This window comes from Mustela erminea, chromosome 3 (genome assembly GCF_009829155.1).
Source record: "Mustela erminea isolate mMusErm1 chromosome 3, mMusErm1.Pri, whole genome shotgun sequence".
NCBI classification, from domain to species: Eukaryota; Metazoa; Chordata; class Mammalia; order Carnivora; family Mustelidae; genus Mustela; species Mustela erminea.
Genome location: NC_045616.1, coordinates 84,299,451 through 84,315,933, shown reverse-complemented (window position 1 = coordinate 84,315,933; position 16,483 = coordinate 84,299,451). Strand labels below are relative to the sequence as shown.

The following is a 16,483-nucleotide window of genomic DNA, read 5'->3' as shown; positions in this document are numbered from 1 at the left end:
CTACACCTAAAGTTAGGCAGCATTTTGAACACTAAAGGTACATTTCAAAATCATGGCAAGTGTTTTGTTGAGAAGGTAAAACAACAGGCATGTCCCAAATCAATGCCCTGAAATAGTACTATGAAGACCTCAGTTCACCGTAACTTAACACTTACATTCCACATGAGAACAGGGGAAAGGATAGTTAACAGGCCAGTGGATTTTCAAAAATCTGTATTTAGTATAGAATTAATTTCTTACACAACTTATCTTTAGCCCTAAGTGAGAGAACTACTCCTGCTCTTGAATAAAGCTCAGAATACTTACTAGAGCCAGAATGTGTACTAATACATTTTCATAGAACTTAAGAAGTTGTTAACTGAATTAGTTTAGCAACCAATTTTTTTGTTTGTTTGTTTTTAAGATTTTATTTATTTATTTGACAGAGAAAGAGAGAGAGCACAGGCAGGGGGAGCAGTAGAGGGAGAGGGAGCTTGATGCGGAGCTTGATCCCAGGATCTTCATGACCAGGGCGGAAGGCAGATGATTAACCATCTGTGCCACCCAGGAGCCCCAACAATCACTATTTTTAAGCACTTGACTGATTTTTACTTGATATCAAGTTCCTGACTCCTTGGAGCATAGAGATTGTCAGCATCTGATTTCTACAGAAGTGCTGAGTCTATGATAGTTCCCTTCCATTCTTAATAAAAAGAAATCTTATTTAGTTTCAAAACTTAGCTTAAAAGTATTAGATATGTGGTGCCTGGGTGGCTTAGTCATTAGGCATCTGCCTTCAGCTCAGGTCATGATCCCAGGGTTCTGGGATCGAGCCCCGCATCGGGTTCCCTGCTCAGTGGGGAGTCTGCTTCTCCCTCTCCCACTGCCCCTGCTTGTGTTCCCTCTCTTGCTGTGTCTCTGTGTGTCAAATAAATAAATAAATAAATAAAATCTTAAAAAAAAAAAATAGGTATCAAATCTGATCATGTCAAAAACCTCCCTATATTTAAGTTCCATGTGACTCTTCATAGCAAAAATAAAGCTGTAATTTGGAAAAGATTATACTACACCCTAAAATGAAGTAAAACATTGAGGATTACCCTTAGAACATATCTGTACTTAGTTGCCAGGTGAAACATTGAGAAAGGCCGCCTAAAATAAATCTGGAGAATTACTTGGTATGGGGGCAACAGCATCAAAATATACCACTTCTGATACTAAGGTCTGGAGGACCCCTAGGGTTGTCCTGCCGGTCTCTCTAGGCAAGACGAGTCTTTCTAAACTTTAAATCTGATGATGTCTCTGCCTTTACTTAGTCATTTTTACCTAACTCCTCCTCAGTTCTCTTAGATTTCAGACTCAATGTTGCTTCTGCCAAGGGAGCCTTCCCAGCTTTCCAGGACAGAACGAGGTGCCCCTCCTTGTGCTCCTGGGGCTCTGGCCCCTTCTGCAGTGTGCCATGCCTTTTGGGGACAGACTCTGCAACCCCGGTAGACCATATCCTCCTTCCCTGCGGGCACTGTCAAACTCAGTGCCCATCCCTGGCCTGCCTCCTTGGGGCTTCTGGAGAAGGAAAGTGCTACTACCCCAAGTACGAAGGCTGTGAGTCCCTTCAGCACCACTGCTATCATCCTGGACCTCGCATTCTCAATTACAAGAGAATTCCAAACTCCTTTCATAGCAATGTTAATTATACAACTTGTTATAGAAACAGGGATATGAAACTCAAGAGTTCTAACTACTTTCAGGCTTCTTCTCTAGACGGAAAGCAAAACCAAACCTATCCCAGCACCTCCTTGAGGAGTTACTTCCCCGGGCAGATTTATCATCCATCTGCATCTCTCCAGCTGTAGAGCCAAGTAAAGAGTGAATGAGAGGAAAATGGACAGGTAAATATATCTGACAGAGAAACGTTTTCAACTCTAGGGAAGACTTTTGAGGCTGCAGAAAGGGAGGAGAAAAAGCTTGTTGCGAAGTCATTGTTACCTAGTTGACTTTCTTAGTATACGATCTGCCTCTAATGAAGGCTGTGTGTGCCATAAGAACTGGTGAAAAAACTTAAGCATAATATGAAATATTCATTATAAAACTCCTAGTTTATAAAGCAGTCAATAAAGTTATGCTAGTCAAGCGCATATATTGTAATGACTAAATTATTACTTTTGCTTACTTCTACTTTAAAAAGGAAAATAATACATTTTTTATATGCATGCAGAGGCCATTCCTTTCAGGCATTTACATTACCTTCCAAGTTCATTCCAGCTTGAAGACATTTTCGATAGCGGCATGCTGGACAGTTTTTTCTTCGAATTTTATCGATGATACAATCATTTCTTCCAGCACAAAGATAGTTGTGCTGTCCTAGAGGGAAAACAAAGGTGCTATCAAAATTTCCCAGGTTTTAAAAGGTATTTTTATGGAGGGACTTGCTGCATTTCCCTTTTAGGTGGAACACAGCCTAGGACGCAGGCAGTGATTAAGAAAAGTACAGTGTCCTCACTTACACGGACCTTACAGACCTTACAGAGTTCAGCTTAAAGTCTTAAGTCTCCTTCTTATTCTGTCCAATACTTGTAGTTCATGAAAGACACTGCAGCATATACGTAGAGAAAAGGGCACCAATGCTCAGTGTAGCCTCCGATATATTTTCCCAAACTGAACACCTCCATGATGGAGAAGCAGAACTTGGCCACCCACCGCCCTCTTGGCCCTTCCCAGGCATCGCCCTCCAAGGCCACTTAGTTCCACATACAAGCGGAAACCTTCTCAAGCACAGTTTAACAGCCATGGAGGAGGTCTGTGAGCACTCCTTCATTAGGACTTCTCACTTAGTGCTAAGGAGGGTTAAAGAGGAAACTGCTTTCCAAATATTCTGAGTCCCATGTGGAAAATGACTCTCATGCAGCATTAGGCCACCATGTGCAAATCCAGTGTGCTCGCCCTTCAGCTCTGTGACTGGTGCCACACTCCTTCTTGAAGGGGAAGCTGCCAGCAACTAGTGAGGGAAATCTCACCGCTGACCGGCTAACTAGTACATGGATCTCATGGATACCTGTTCATTCGTTCACATGCTTTGTACAGTGTGAGAATGTTTGAATTGACCGCTGCCCCCAATATTTACAACTGTTGCTGTCTAAAATCTTCCAGCACCTAGAATTTAATAATGTGCTAAGAGGCAGAAGTACAGTTTTCACCTGACAAATAAATTGCCAGGAAAAGACAGTCTCTGTACCCTTGTACATTGTACTGTGCACATTCTTGTAGTTTTCTTTTAATGTGGTTACAGAATGTTGAAGGAAACTCTGAGGACCTGCCGGCCTGCCAGAAGCTCTGAAAGGAGCCTCCTGCACAAAACCCGTGCAGCGACACAAACCCTGTCCAACTGAGAGTCTGTGAACTTCACCCTACAGGGGATGGGATCCAGAGGACTACTGGACATTTCTCAAGAAGAAATCACCTTCAGAGGAAAGAGAAAAATTACCATTATCAACTCACTAGGGTGACTATACCTCATTCAGGTTTCTGGGTAAGGATCCTTCCTTCATAGGGCAGTCTAAGACTTGGCTGGAAACATAGTCTGTTCACGTCTTTAGAAAGGGATAACTCACAGCGCTATTAAGAATGTGTTTTGGGGACACAGTTCCCACTTGTGTGAGGAGTAGGCCACCAAGGTGACCAGTGGCATACAGTTGAACTTGGTTCCAAAGCTGCCTTCCAAGGCCAAATGTCTGTACCGGCTGTTTCCATTCCTTTCCACGTCATGTACATTACGTGGCTGCTTCTTTGGGTGACATGAAATGGAAGCACTAATCCAGCAATTCTAACCTCTTTAAAGCAAAAGGAGGAACAATGGATGCATCCATGGTTGGGGAAGTTAACATATAGAGTTCCACCCCATAAGCATCTCCCCTTATCACTGTCCTACAGAATCTAAGCTGTTTGATCACAGGGACCCTGTGCCTACAAAAGTTAAAATTAGTCCTTTCTGGTCATTAGTGTGAAGCTGGGCACATCTGTCTGTGTTTTATCTATAAAAGGAGGAGTTTCACCTAGTGGGCACTTTTTTATAAGACATGGGCATGCATCATTAATTGTCACTCCTGGTCAGTCCGTCTGATAAGACAGTGAGTCATCTTATTTGGAGTTCCTATGTCTTCTACCACTTTGTAAATTCCTCTTCTGCCTGACAGCAGATGTGAGGAGAAAAGAGTTCAAGACAGCTGGAATTTTTTTTTTTAACATTGTTCTGTTTTCACTGTATTTACTTTTATGGTTAATACCTAGTTTTGGCAAGTGATTCTGGTTTCTATTTATGGTTGGTGTGGTAGCCAGCCCCCAAGATGGCCCCCAACAGTCTCTACCTCCTTGTGTTCACACTCTTGTGTGACCAATAAAATATGGCCAAAGTCACAGGAAGTCACATCTGAGAACCAGTCCTAAGGGCATGATTGCCTCTGCTCTCTCCTATGGATCGGTTGTTCTGGGGGAGGCCAGCTGCTCTGCTGGGAGCAGCCCGAGCCAACTGCCACACACCAAGGACTGAAGCTCCCTGCCAAAAGCAGCGTTAACAGGCTTGGAAACGGGTCCTCGTGCTCCAGGCTGGATGACTGCACCCCCAACCTACAGTCTGAATATGACTATATGAGGGGCCAGAACTGCCCTGCTACTCACCTCCTTCCAAATTCGTGACTCAGAAACTGCAGGACAGTCAGTGCCTGCTGTTTGAAGCCAATACTTTCTGGCGTCGTTTGTTACACAGCTGTAGATCACTAACACAGTAAGGATAGTAAAGTACTTGTTTTTCGGTTTTAAAAAAACAGTGGTCCGAGAAGAAGGGCATGTTCTGGGGGTGTCTGCACTTGGTTTACCCTGTTTGAAACATCCAGGTCTTAAATGTGAACTCTGTAAGCATGAGTCTGTTTCTTTACCTGCTCTCAAAAACTGTGTGGTGTGGTAGAATGTGCCCTCGTGAGGGCCGGGAAGCCCTTCATCTGAACTGCAGCTGTGTTTCCCGGCTCTAGGATCTCTGTAAACTTTATTACATTTTCTGAGCCCCTATTTCCCTATCTGCAAAGCTATCTTGCTGGGCTTCTGCACGTAAGACAGCCCTTCTGCAAGGGTGGAAGGCAGTTGTGGAGAAGGCTCTTACAAACAGCACCTGCACCTTGTGAGCACTCAATCAGTGCCAGCTGGGAAATCACTCCCTTGCGACTGCTCTCATCTCTGTATCTAACCTGATTATATAAACTCTCAGAGGGTCACTGTAGCTCGGAGGGTACTGTGCTGGGATCCCAGCGCTGCCGCTTCCACTCTCCGCCTCACTTTACTGGACTGTCAAATAGGATCACTGAGGCCTCTAAGAGCTCACAGAGCCCTTAATTAACTGGTGTGACAAACAATAAAACAGTGCTGGGTTCATGGTACACTCAGGGTAGTGAATGCCTATCGCCATTATGACCCACTGACAAAGCTTACACGTACTTCTGTGCAAAGGGGACGTAAGACAAACGGACTTGGTGGGGGGCGGTAATCACTCAACTAGCACATATAGAAAGAAGAGAAGCGACCCACAGTTTTATTCTGTATGCAGAAAAGTGACTCCCAGAATACTGGGTTAAAAACTTCAAAATAGCCATTCAACCTAGATTAAGGATTTAGATAAGTAATAAGTAAGTTAAACTTGTGCAGATTTCTTAAAAACACCTGAATGTTTGGGTATTTACATTATGCCATTCTGAGGGCGGGGTAACTGCTATTTCCAGCAGGTGCGGAAAATGGGAGTGCCAAGTATGTTGCAGATCTTACTTCATCTCTGTAATTCTCTAAGAAAGTGCTCCAAAATATGTATCTGGGCTTTAAAACATTTCTATCAATTCTCTAAAGAAAAAATAAAACTGCTAAGAGTTATCAAAAGATTACAGAATTTTAGAACTGGAAGGGACATGCGGGAAAATGAAAATCCAAATAGGATTTACTTAACGGAGTCCACAGTTAAACCTTTGCCTACTAATTCCATAATCAAGCCATCAGACTTAAGCACTACCTACACATTTTGAAATGGTACAGCTAATATTCTATGAAATTTGTACCTAAAAGCAAGTATGAGAATTTAATTTTAAAGCAGGGGTGAAGCCCAGAGGGCATATGGCCCAGTATTTTACTGGTTAGTATGTTTAGCGCTTTTTTGGTTTGTTTTTTTACACTTTTTAAAGGGCACTGGAAGCTTTTAGGTAAGCTTGCCCTCTCTAACATCAATGCCCGCCTTCCTTGCCTGCCTTCTCTTTGCCAGAATGAGACATACTTGGTCCCTATAAGCAATGTATGTATAGCCCTGTTGTATAGAATTTTTCATTCTCCTCCCTTTTAACTAAAATATTTTTTTGAAATATCCATTTTTTTCTTCTTCTAAGGCTCCATAGTCTCATTCTGAATTTCACTTTCAGAAATCAACCAGTCAATGCTACTGTAATATTATTACTGCTATCACTGCATGTACATCATGGAAATAACTCATAATTTAATGAAGTGCTGAAGTAGGTACAGTGACAGGAACAGGCTTCACTCTCTTGGGTCTGTAGTGGGTCACGGTAACAGGAGTGCTCGGTGCTCCGTGCGACCCCTCCGTAGGACCAGGCAGCCCCTGACCTGGGCAAAGCCTGCATCCCTGTTCTCTGTGTGCGGTAACGGGAGTAATTTTATAGTTGGCTCATGTATTACAAACTAATCCAAACAAAAGAAAATGACTCATCTGACTCTTAAGGTTATGCAAACAGAACTCTAGGCAAATAATAATATCCTTTTTATATTGTGAGTGGATAGATAATTACACTTCTTTAACAATTAATATAATCAGAGCTTTAGGTAATGCATTCAGGCCACAACTACCTTCAACCTGCTTTACAAGTAACTAGAGTACGTGATTTTTTCCCAAGACAACTCACTGGGAATGAATTTCTCTTTCTTGAAGGAGCTGATGTTATTGCCCTTGGCAGTAGGCTGAATCCATAACAAGGCTAAAGTTCATATTAATATAATATTCATAGAGTGAAATCAGCTCTTCTGAAATACCTATTTTCTTGACCTCCTCAAGCAGTTTATCACTTGCTTCTCTGTATTTTAACCTCTGTACCTGGAAACTGTTAACTCATCCTTCACTTCAAGTAGACCATGACCACCCAGAGGACAGGGACCAGCTCTATGCAAAGTAAGATTTGTGGCTCAATAGAAAAAAAAAAAAAATCCCATCCAGAGACTTTCTCCCTCATAGTTCTTACTGTCACTCACTTCTGTCATACTGGAATAGTTGGTGGTTTTGGAACCAACTACTTGCTGGGAGTTGAAGCCTATGATTCTCATACAACGAGCATGATGTTACCGCCGGAACCTAACACCGCCATCTCACACGACAGCCCTTTCTTACATTTACCTTCTGTTCTCTGACCAAACTCCCGCCCCTGAATTTATACTGTTCTATTTTATTCTAGTTCTGCTTGTGTTGCTTTTTAAAATCTCTTTCCCGCTGGAAGACCTAAGAGCCGCCCCCACCCCACTGCCTCTCCTGAGGTCCAGCCTGAATGGGGTTCACATATAACAGAAACTGCAAAATCCACCTTGAGAGACAAGAACCCGATAGAGGAAAAATAAAACTCTTCAAAACACACACTACCTTCCACTGCTCTTTTGAAGAATACTTTGCAGCTCCCGCAAGTCAAGACCCCATAATGACACCCCGAGGCTTCGTCAGAGCACACAAGGCAGAGTTTGGGAGGTGGTCCCGCGGCCGCGGACGAGCTGGACGGAGGAGAGCTGACATCTGGTCTCATTCCAGGGCTAAGGAAGGAAGAAAGCAGGGGTATGATTTAACTGTCACGGCTGTTAAATATCAAAATCCATTCCTCTTAACTCCTCACTCCCCAGTGAGCACGTCCACACTGAACTCTGGTGTCACGGACTAGCAGGCATTATAATTGCCCACCTCAATATATTCAAACAATGCTGAATTCTTCTTTCAGACAAAATTAAGAGTGAGGTCATTGAAGTATTCCCTAAAAAGGAATGGTGACAACAAGCTTCACTTAGAAACTGTACTTGTTAGTCACTGAGGGCTTCTTAGTATTCATCATACCCTTGAGGACGGTGTCCTGTGCGTACGGTGTCACTCACCCTTTTCAAGTGTGCAGCTGATGAGTCTGGCTCCCTGGACCGCTTGCATCTACCACTGGGATCAAGAAACAGGATGTATCCCTCCCTTCAGAAAGACGCTTCCCACCCCTTTAACTGCTTAGGACATCCATCTAATTTTTGATTTTTAAGATCTCGTACAGGCATCTTTCTAAATTCAGTCATGTCTCAGGACAGCTCTACCCCTGTCTTCCATGAGCCAGAGCCTTTTACAGTGCCTGAGTCTGGGCTGCCATCCCATTCCCGGGTCATCTGGGCTGACCCTACAGCTTATGAGGATGCAGAAATGTGACTCCAGCCTTGCGTCTGGCTCGCAATGAGAGAAGGAATGCGGGGCTTTCACAGGGAGACCCTTGTTCTGCCCGCCCCACTCACTGAAGGTGCAGCCTCGAGAAAAAGGAGAGGGGGAATCAGCTTCTCCCATCAGCTCTCTTTTTTCCTTTTGTAAACTTCTCACCACACTGAGTGCCGTTCTAGTATTTGAAGATCCTTTATTCCTCATTTGTTCTGGAGATTTTCTACGAGCCCAAAACTCCCCTTAATTCTCTCCACAAATGAAGCCCAATGTGCCTTGGCTGATCCTCTGTCGAAGAGGCTTCTGTGAAATGGATAGGGTTCCCACCACCCCGGTTTTGGGAACAGGCCTTGGGGTTCCATGATGTTCTCTGAACACTGTCAGGAACTTCTGGATACGTCTCCATCACAGGGTACTGATTTCCCTGCTGGGTCTGGGAGACTGCACGGAGCACATGCTGACAGCCTGCAGTGGGAGAGCATAACCCGAACTGACTCTGCTGTAGGTCCCGTGTGAGCTGCCCTGGATGAATGGGAACTTGGGACTAATGTGGAGTAGCTGCTCTGGGCCAGACTTCGACAGAGAGGTAGGAAGGTCTTAGAGTGAGTGAACAGAGCAATGTGTTAGGGAAGCAAAAACTTCCTTGGCTGAAGTCCTGAAGATGCTCCTATTCCTGCTCAGCCCATCTCTGTCATCTGACAGCTATTTTTAGGGACCAACCAGTTGTTTATGGAAAAGGAGTGTAATATTTAAAGATTTGAAAGGTTGCTTCTGTAATGTTTCCTCAACCAAGTATATGTATTTGTATACATTATACACAAACACATATGTATATGTACTTAAAAATTTTTTTTTTTTAATAGTGCTTTGTAGTAAAGGCATAGCTCAGTGACACTACAGGCTCAGTTCCAGACCACAGACAGCAGTGAAGGGAGTATCTCAAGAAAGCAAGTCAAATGACTTTTTCGGTTTTCCATGCACACAGAAGTTACATTTTCACTTTGTAGTCTATTAAGGTATGCAAGAGCTTTATGTCTACAAAAACAATGTATATACTTAACTTAAAAATACTCATTGCTAAAAAAATGCTAACCATCATCTGAGTTTTCCGCAAGTCATCATCACAGATCACCAGAACAACTATAATAAAGAAAAATCTGAAAGACTATTACCAAAATGTGATACACAAATACATAATGAGCAAATGCTGTTGGGAAAATGGCACTGAAAGGCTTGCTTGACTTTGCATTTTTTAAAAACTGAAGCTTCCGGCAAACCCTAAATGCGGTAAGGCGGAGTGCTCTCCAATGAGGTGTGCCTGTACTTTGTAAAACACTTCAGTAATACAACCTCGTAGAGCCTCCCAGCGCCCTGTGGAAAGATGGCGTCACCTCGAGATGAGGCCACGCAGGAGGAGGAGGGTGAGCAGGGGGCCTGTCTGCAGTCAGACTGACATGCTTCACATCCCTGCCCTCCCACTGGAAAGCCTGTGTGAGCTTGGGCTGGTGGCTACTGCTCTGAGTTGGTTTCCATGAATGGCCTGGGAAGGACATCACCTGTGTATGTGTCTCTCTGAAAACAGGAGAATACACACAAAACCTAGCACGCTGTCCCCGCATCAAGCAAATATTCCATAGATGGTCCTTCTTTGCTGTTTCAGAAAAACTGAAGATTTTATGAAAAAGCATTATGTAAGTATTAGGTAAATGGAAAGCAGTATGAAGCCTGAAACCCACGATGGTGTTCCCTAATTCTAGCTTATAAATTACAGTGTATGCAAAATGGGCTGTCGAGCCATGAATGACTGACGGCAACAGGGAAAGGGCAAAGGAAATGAGCAAGTGCAACGATGCATGTATAGCTAGCGATCTCTAAACCCAGGCAGCCTCCTGGCCTCCCATCAATCCTTCCACGCTACCTCCCGTAAGCACAGGGCATGTGGAAAACTGCCAAGTGTACCACCACAGACATCAGGGGAAGAAGTCCTGTTTTTGTCACAGAAATGAAGATGAGGAAGGCCTGTAACGAACACCAATGGAAACAAGGGTGAGGACGACATGGTGCGCAACTCTATGTGTGACCCTACAATACCGCTGAAGGGCTCCAGTCCAACCAAAGGACTAGCATGACAAGCAAACCACGTGGAAGCACCATCATTTAATAGGGGTACATGGCAAATGCATGACAGAAAGAAATCAAAAGCACTTAAGAATGTGAGTGTGTCTCACACCCCTTTGAATGGAAAAGCTAACATGCCCTGGGTCTTTGATCAGTGTGTGTCAATTTATACTATTTTGTAGTCTATTAAGGTGTGCAAGAGCTTTAGGTCCACAAAAACAATGTATATACTTAATTTAAAAATACTTCACTGCTAAAAAATGCTAACCATCGTCTGAGTTTTCAGCAAGTTATCATCACAGATCACCAGCTCTGCCAAATGTTCTGAAGACGCTAGGAGCTTCTCTTGTGGACTGACTTGATCCACAGTCCTTTCTTTTAAGTGAAAACTCCTAGGAACAAAATGCCTTGTTCTAGGTGGATACTCAAATGCTGTTGCCCATTTACAGTGGAGCGTGTGCTCAGCTTAGTCCTCAGGCCATGGGGTTTCCATTAGAGTTGAGAGAGGAAGAAAAAAACCACACACACAACACACACAAAGCTGGGTTTTTCTCTTGAGTTCTCCTGCCAGAAAATCAAGTGATGAGAGGAGGTTTATGGACGGATTATGAGAAGTAATCACACCTTAAGGAGCATGTAAAATGTGTGTCACATCCTTTCATCTAGCCCAGGGTCACGATCCCTGAACAGCAGGCACTGTGACAATACAAAGGCCCTATCACATATGTAAGTGGTACTGTGGGTGAAATGCATCACTGAAATAATGAACCCTGAAACTTGGGGAATTTTTATCTGCCTCCTGTGACATGGGACTGCCTAGAGGGCTTCAGGTAAAAAGAAGCACGGTCAACATCCTTCCCTGTGTGCCAGGGGAGGGTTAATGGTCCTTCAGAAGCTTATGAAGTTCAGGTAGTTGTAGATACTCCTTGTGACTCTAGCCCCAAACACGACATTTTAGTTTTTGAAAGGTTAGTACTGCAGTGTGCACTGTGAAACCCTATCAGTAAACTTTGTGTAACGCTGTTACATTAACATCCACTGGTCTGTCTTGCACGTTGAATGGATCTTTTACCCATGCATGGTTTCATACTGTCATGCATTAGTCAGTTGGAAAATATTGTTTCACTGAGTTAGGCAGATTTTCCAAATGTTGACACAGTTCATTAAACAATGTAAGAGTCACATCTGTCAAGCTCACAGTGGCAGATAGAAGTCTTAAAAAGTTCTAAATTCTGTTTGAAAGCTCAAATTTTTATAGACCGGCAACAAAGACTGTCAGTTGTCTTCCATCAAGTGATAACCTCACTTCAATCATTTTTTGAGAAAACCTCTGCCAAGCATCCAAGGCTATAAACACTGTAGTTTATTCGTAGTATGTCATGAAAAAGGTGGCTGTTCACCGCACCACACAAATGATCTTACACCCACTCCTCTCTGACACAAGCCTAATGCCATGTCCAGCCTAAATGCGTAACACGCCTTACACATCTTCCATTCTGTCACACAGATGGACAGTAAAAGGACATTGTCAAATGTGGAGATTTAAGGGAATCAGTAATACTTTGTTTCCTCCAGGATATTCTTGAACTGTGAGTGCATACAATGACTACAGTACCCTAGGATGCCAGCAGCGTTACTCATCATTACTTCTGTGCGGCCAATGCAAATGTCAACACAGTGGAAAAGGCAAACAGACTGGGTATTATCTTGAATGTATTTCTGAAAAGACCTGGGGAATCCCAGGCGTCCATGGACTACACAGGGAGAACTGTTGTTACAGAGAATAGTGGGGACTCTAAATCAGGCAGGCTAGAATTCACAACCTACCTGCAATGTAGTATCTTGGTGACCTTTTAATCTCTCTCAATCTCAACTGCCCTATTTCTAAATGGGGACTATCATGTACCTGGCAGAATGATGCAGGTTTGCTTACTAAGTTAGAGGCTTTCTCTCCAAAGACAGAGGAACAGGGATGATAAACATTATAAACCCAAGTGGTGGTGTTGGTTTAGCCTTCAAATTAAAGGAATTAAATCAACATTTTTCATGGGGAGGAGGGGGTAAAAGCAATATGACGTCAGAAAACCAGTGTTAATTACCATGGGGGAAAATCCTGAAAATAAAGCTCCTACAACTGGATTAATTTTTACTTACTACACATGGAACAGGTGTCATGCTCTCACAGGCTTACTAGTTTTTGTCCAAGTACTATAAACCAGTGGTTCTCATTTGGGAGCAGTTTTGCTCCCCAAGGAAGGGGTGGGGGACACCTGGCAATGGGTGGAGACATCTCTGATCGTCAGAACTGGGGAGCTGCAACTGACATGTAGTGAGAAAAGATCAGAGTGCTGCTCAGCAACCCACAGCGCACAGGGCAACCCTCAGCAACGAAGAATCACCCAGCTTCCAATGTCAGTAATGCTGAGGTTAAGAACTCTTTGCCATAAAGCTTTCAGCAACACAGAGGGGAAAAAATTTCAGCAAGGACCAGAAACATGTTTTAAAACCTCTTAACTATCATTAAGTAGAGCAAGTGCCCTGCTGAGGTAGCCTTAAATATTCTGATTCAAGGTAAGTCCACAAAGAGATTGAAAACAGAGCTGACATCAGGGACTACACAGGTCTAGTGATTAGTTTATTTGTCTCTCTAGCGCTAGCCCTAAAAGGTGGTTTTTACACACCAAAGTTCCTACCTTCCTTATCTTTTTTCATTAGGAAGACTGTAAATACTCTGCTGCACACACCAGGTGATTCCATTTTCTCACTGCCCATTCATTCATCCCTGCATCAGCTAAGGGATTACTGGTCTGTTTGATAATAAGCTATGGACTAGTTTTCAAATCAGACAGAAAAACAGAAATACCATGAAAGCCTTCCAGCAGACTGTTAAACGGTTTTAGCCAGCACACATTTTGTTGTTTAGCAACAAGAAACACTGATGAATTCTCTTAGCTTTGCATTTACTCAGAGAGGGTTCTACTGGTTTTAAGTTCAGGTGTGTATTAAGACCGTTCCCCCAAACTGTGCATCATTTATGCGCACTCATCTTGGGGAGAAGGTTAGAGCACCAAACACTATGCTGTAGTAAGCCAGGAGAGTTTTTGGTAAAGGATGCATGAAGAGGTATCTTTTTCACACCTTTGAGACACCAATGGTCTGTTATTTAACATCTCTGGGCTTAGTTGCTCACTGTAAAATGAACATCTTCCAGCAGTAAACTCTTAAGAGCTTGCCCATATTTCCCAAGGTGAGGGTGGGGGTATAGGTAGGGAAGAATACATTTGGGTCTGCAAAAGCATCTTTGGTCCTGTGGATTTATTTATATGAAGAGAGAATATGGTCACCTTATCTACGTTTCTTTCTTAAAGTCTGATCTAACATGTTTCACAGAAGAAATGTATTTCTTTCTCTTTGGAAAGATCAGTTCTCAGTCTGGTCACTGTGTTAGGTAACTTGAAACCATAGGCTGCATGTTCTCGGCTCTGTCCCTGCATCAGCGGACATGAATTTTAAGCAGTAACAATGCTGTGGAGTGAAGACGTGTGTTCCTCGCTTACATGGGGATAATGATGGCCTGGGACCTATGGAATGAGGAATGTGAGCTCTTCAAAGAATTCAAGAACAGGTGTGACACAATGGGATGCTAACTACTTTCTCTTAATGTCTGTCACACTATGTACTGAAGGTTGAAACTGATGGCCGTGGAGCGGTGTTTCTGACCTCACATCTCTACACCTGTAGTGCTTTTCACCATCTCTGCATGATCTGGCAAACTACATGATATGTAGTTTGACTGGATTTTATTTTTAGGGAGTCAGGTGCCAATCAAGTTGGTTAAGTTACATGCTCTTCAGTAGGTATCTTCATTATCGGGTCCATAGCTGAAGGCCAATGTTGTTATAATTATCTGCAATCAATTATAGCTTGAGTTTAGGATGGTCCCAGCACCTGGGGGAGTCATCTTGGGTTTTACTCATATATATGTCCACTTTGCAAGATAAAGCAGACTTTATCAGCTGTAGTCTATTTCAGGTTTGTAGTTTAATTCAGAATTGTGTTAAAATGATGGTTTCTGTTTGGCTTCATTTTACATTAGTTTGAAGTGTTTGAATTCTGGAATTCTGAATATTTATTCTAGTTTTGTAATATAACTGCTGTGAAAAATCGGAGTGGGAGACGAACCATGGGAGATTGTGGACTCTGGGAAACAAGTGGAGGGTTTAAAGAGCGGAGGGGGTGGGGGGATGGGTGAGCCCTGTGATGGGTATTCATGAGAGCATGGATTGCATGGAGCACTGGGTGTTATATGCAAACAATGAATCTTGGAACACTACATCAAAAAACTAATGATGTACTGTATGGTGGCTAACATAGAACAATAAAAATAATGAAAACAAAAACCACCTAAATAAAGATGCTAAGAAAACCAAACTCCACTCATCTCTACCCCAACTACAAAAGGAACTGATTTCTAAGTATCTTATTCCATACTTAGAAGGGCCTGAATTCGTTTCACTATGCTTAGTAACTCGGGTTTAAATGCAGAAATTTTGCCAATTTCAACCCCCTTTCCAGTCTTTTTTTATTACTCCCTGTGGCATGGCCATGTAGCTTTTCCTTCTTGTGCACTGTGACTGCAACCATGTGCATGCCTTCCCTTTACTCCTTAACCATGATGATGGTTTACACCAAGAAGTCCTCCTGACTCTCACTGCTTCTCCTTCCATTCCTTCCTCACATTGCTAAAACTGCATTTGTCCATGATGGGTCTTTTAAATAAACTCTCCAGGACTCTTCCAGTATATATAGTTTAAGCCCAAAAGGGTCCACATTCTGGCTCCTGTTTCTTTCTCCAACTATAGGTCTTCCCACCCCTCTACACAAACCGTTTGGTTTATCACTTAGGGATCCTGGATTCTATAAGTATTTATGAAGTGACTACGATGTGCTACATGTTTCCTGGAAGTATTGTGCTCAGAACTGTAGCCCCAGCCTGGAATGTCCACCATGGCTTTTCAGTTCCATGACAACCTCTAGACTCCCTTAAACACTGGCATGCAGCACTGTACCTAGCGGATCCTAGGATGCCTGCAGAGGGAGATTTCTATCAGTAATTCCTCTTAGGTAAGGGCCATGGCTTTGGCCTGTTTATTTTACCAGCATCTTGTACAGTATCCAGTAGATGTTACTGTATTTTGTTTGTTTATACATCTTTATCTTTTCTGCAAAGGAATGAAGGCAGCTAACATGGTATATGTTTAAGATTATAGCCAGGATAATAGGTATCACACTTCACTACTACTAGGAGCTCCCACAGAAGTTCTTTCTTAAGATACATGTCTCCTTTAATGTGTTCCACAAACATATGAGGTGAGTTCTGTTTTCGACATTTTGAGAAGGTGGATTGCCTAAGGTGATATAGTAACTAGCAAAGCCAGGATTTACACCCAGGTCTTTCTGCCAACACAAACAGTGTTCTTAACAGATACTCCACCTCTCTCACAAAGATAAAGTGGCAAAACTAAGAAGCTGAGGAAGATGCAGGTCTTCAAATAGAGGTACAAAGGCCTTCTACTTTGTAGGCTGAGGTCTGACTTCTCAGTCATACACAATACAAGGCAGCAAGTTCCTTTCGAACCAGGATCTGCAAATCAAGATTTTTGCCCAAGTAACGGTTGCCCCAAACAGGTCAAACAGATACAAACTATTGCCTTAAAACTGTCCAGTAGTCTGTACAGTTGGACTAAATTTTCAAATGACTACACACTTAATGCTTCTCTCATTCTGCACAATTAGCACAATTCCCAAATCTCTACAAAGATGTTTGTAAAATCAAATAAATTCAGAGCAGCTGTGTCCTTATTCATATTTATATTAGTATGAAGGAAGGAATGAAATCCTTAGAACCAA

The 16,483-nt window shown here is 42.8% G+C and overlaps 1 protein-coding gene across 6 annotated transcripts in view; it reads right to left on the bottom strand.

Moving 5' to 3' along the window:
- The window catches only part of NR3C1 (nuclear receptor subfamily 3 group C member 1), a 116,791-nt gene that overhangs the window by 19,718 nt on the left and 80,590 nt on the right, over positions 1 to 16,483 (bottom strand). For 5 of the 6 annotated variants that reach the window (XM_032336313.1, XM_032336316.1, XM_032336314.1 and 2 more), the window contains exons 3-4: positions 7,643 to 7,809; positions 2,224 to 2,340 (exon numbers count right to left, since the gene is read on the bottom strand). In XM_032336313.1, the coding sequence (XP_032192204.1) occupies positions 2,224 to 2,340; positions 7,643 to 7,809 (284 nt within the window). The remainder of the gene's footprint in view (positions 1 to 2,223; positions 2,341 to 7,642; positions 7,810 to 16,483) is intronic. The other variant, XM_032336317.1, reaches the window with a different exon arrangement.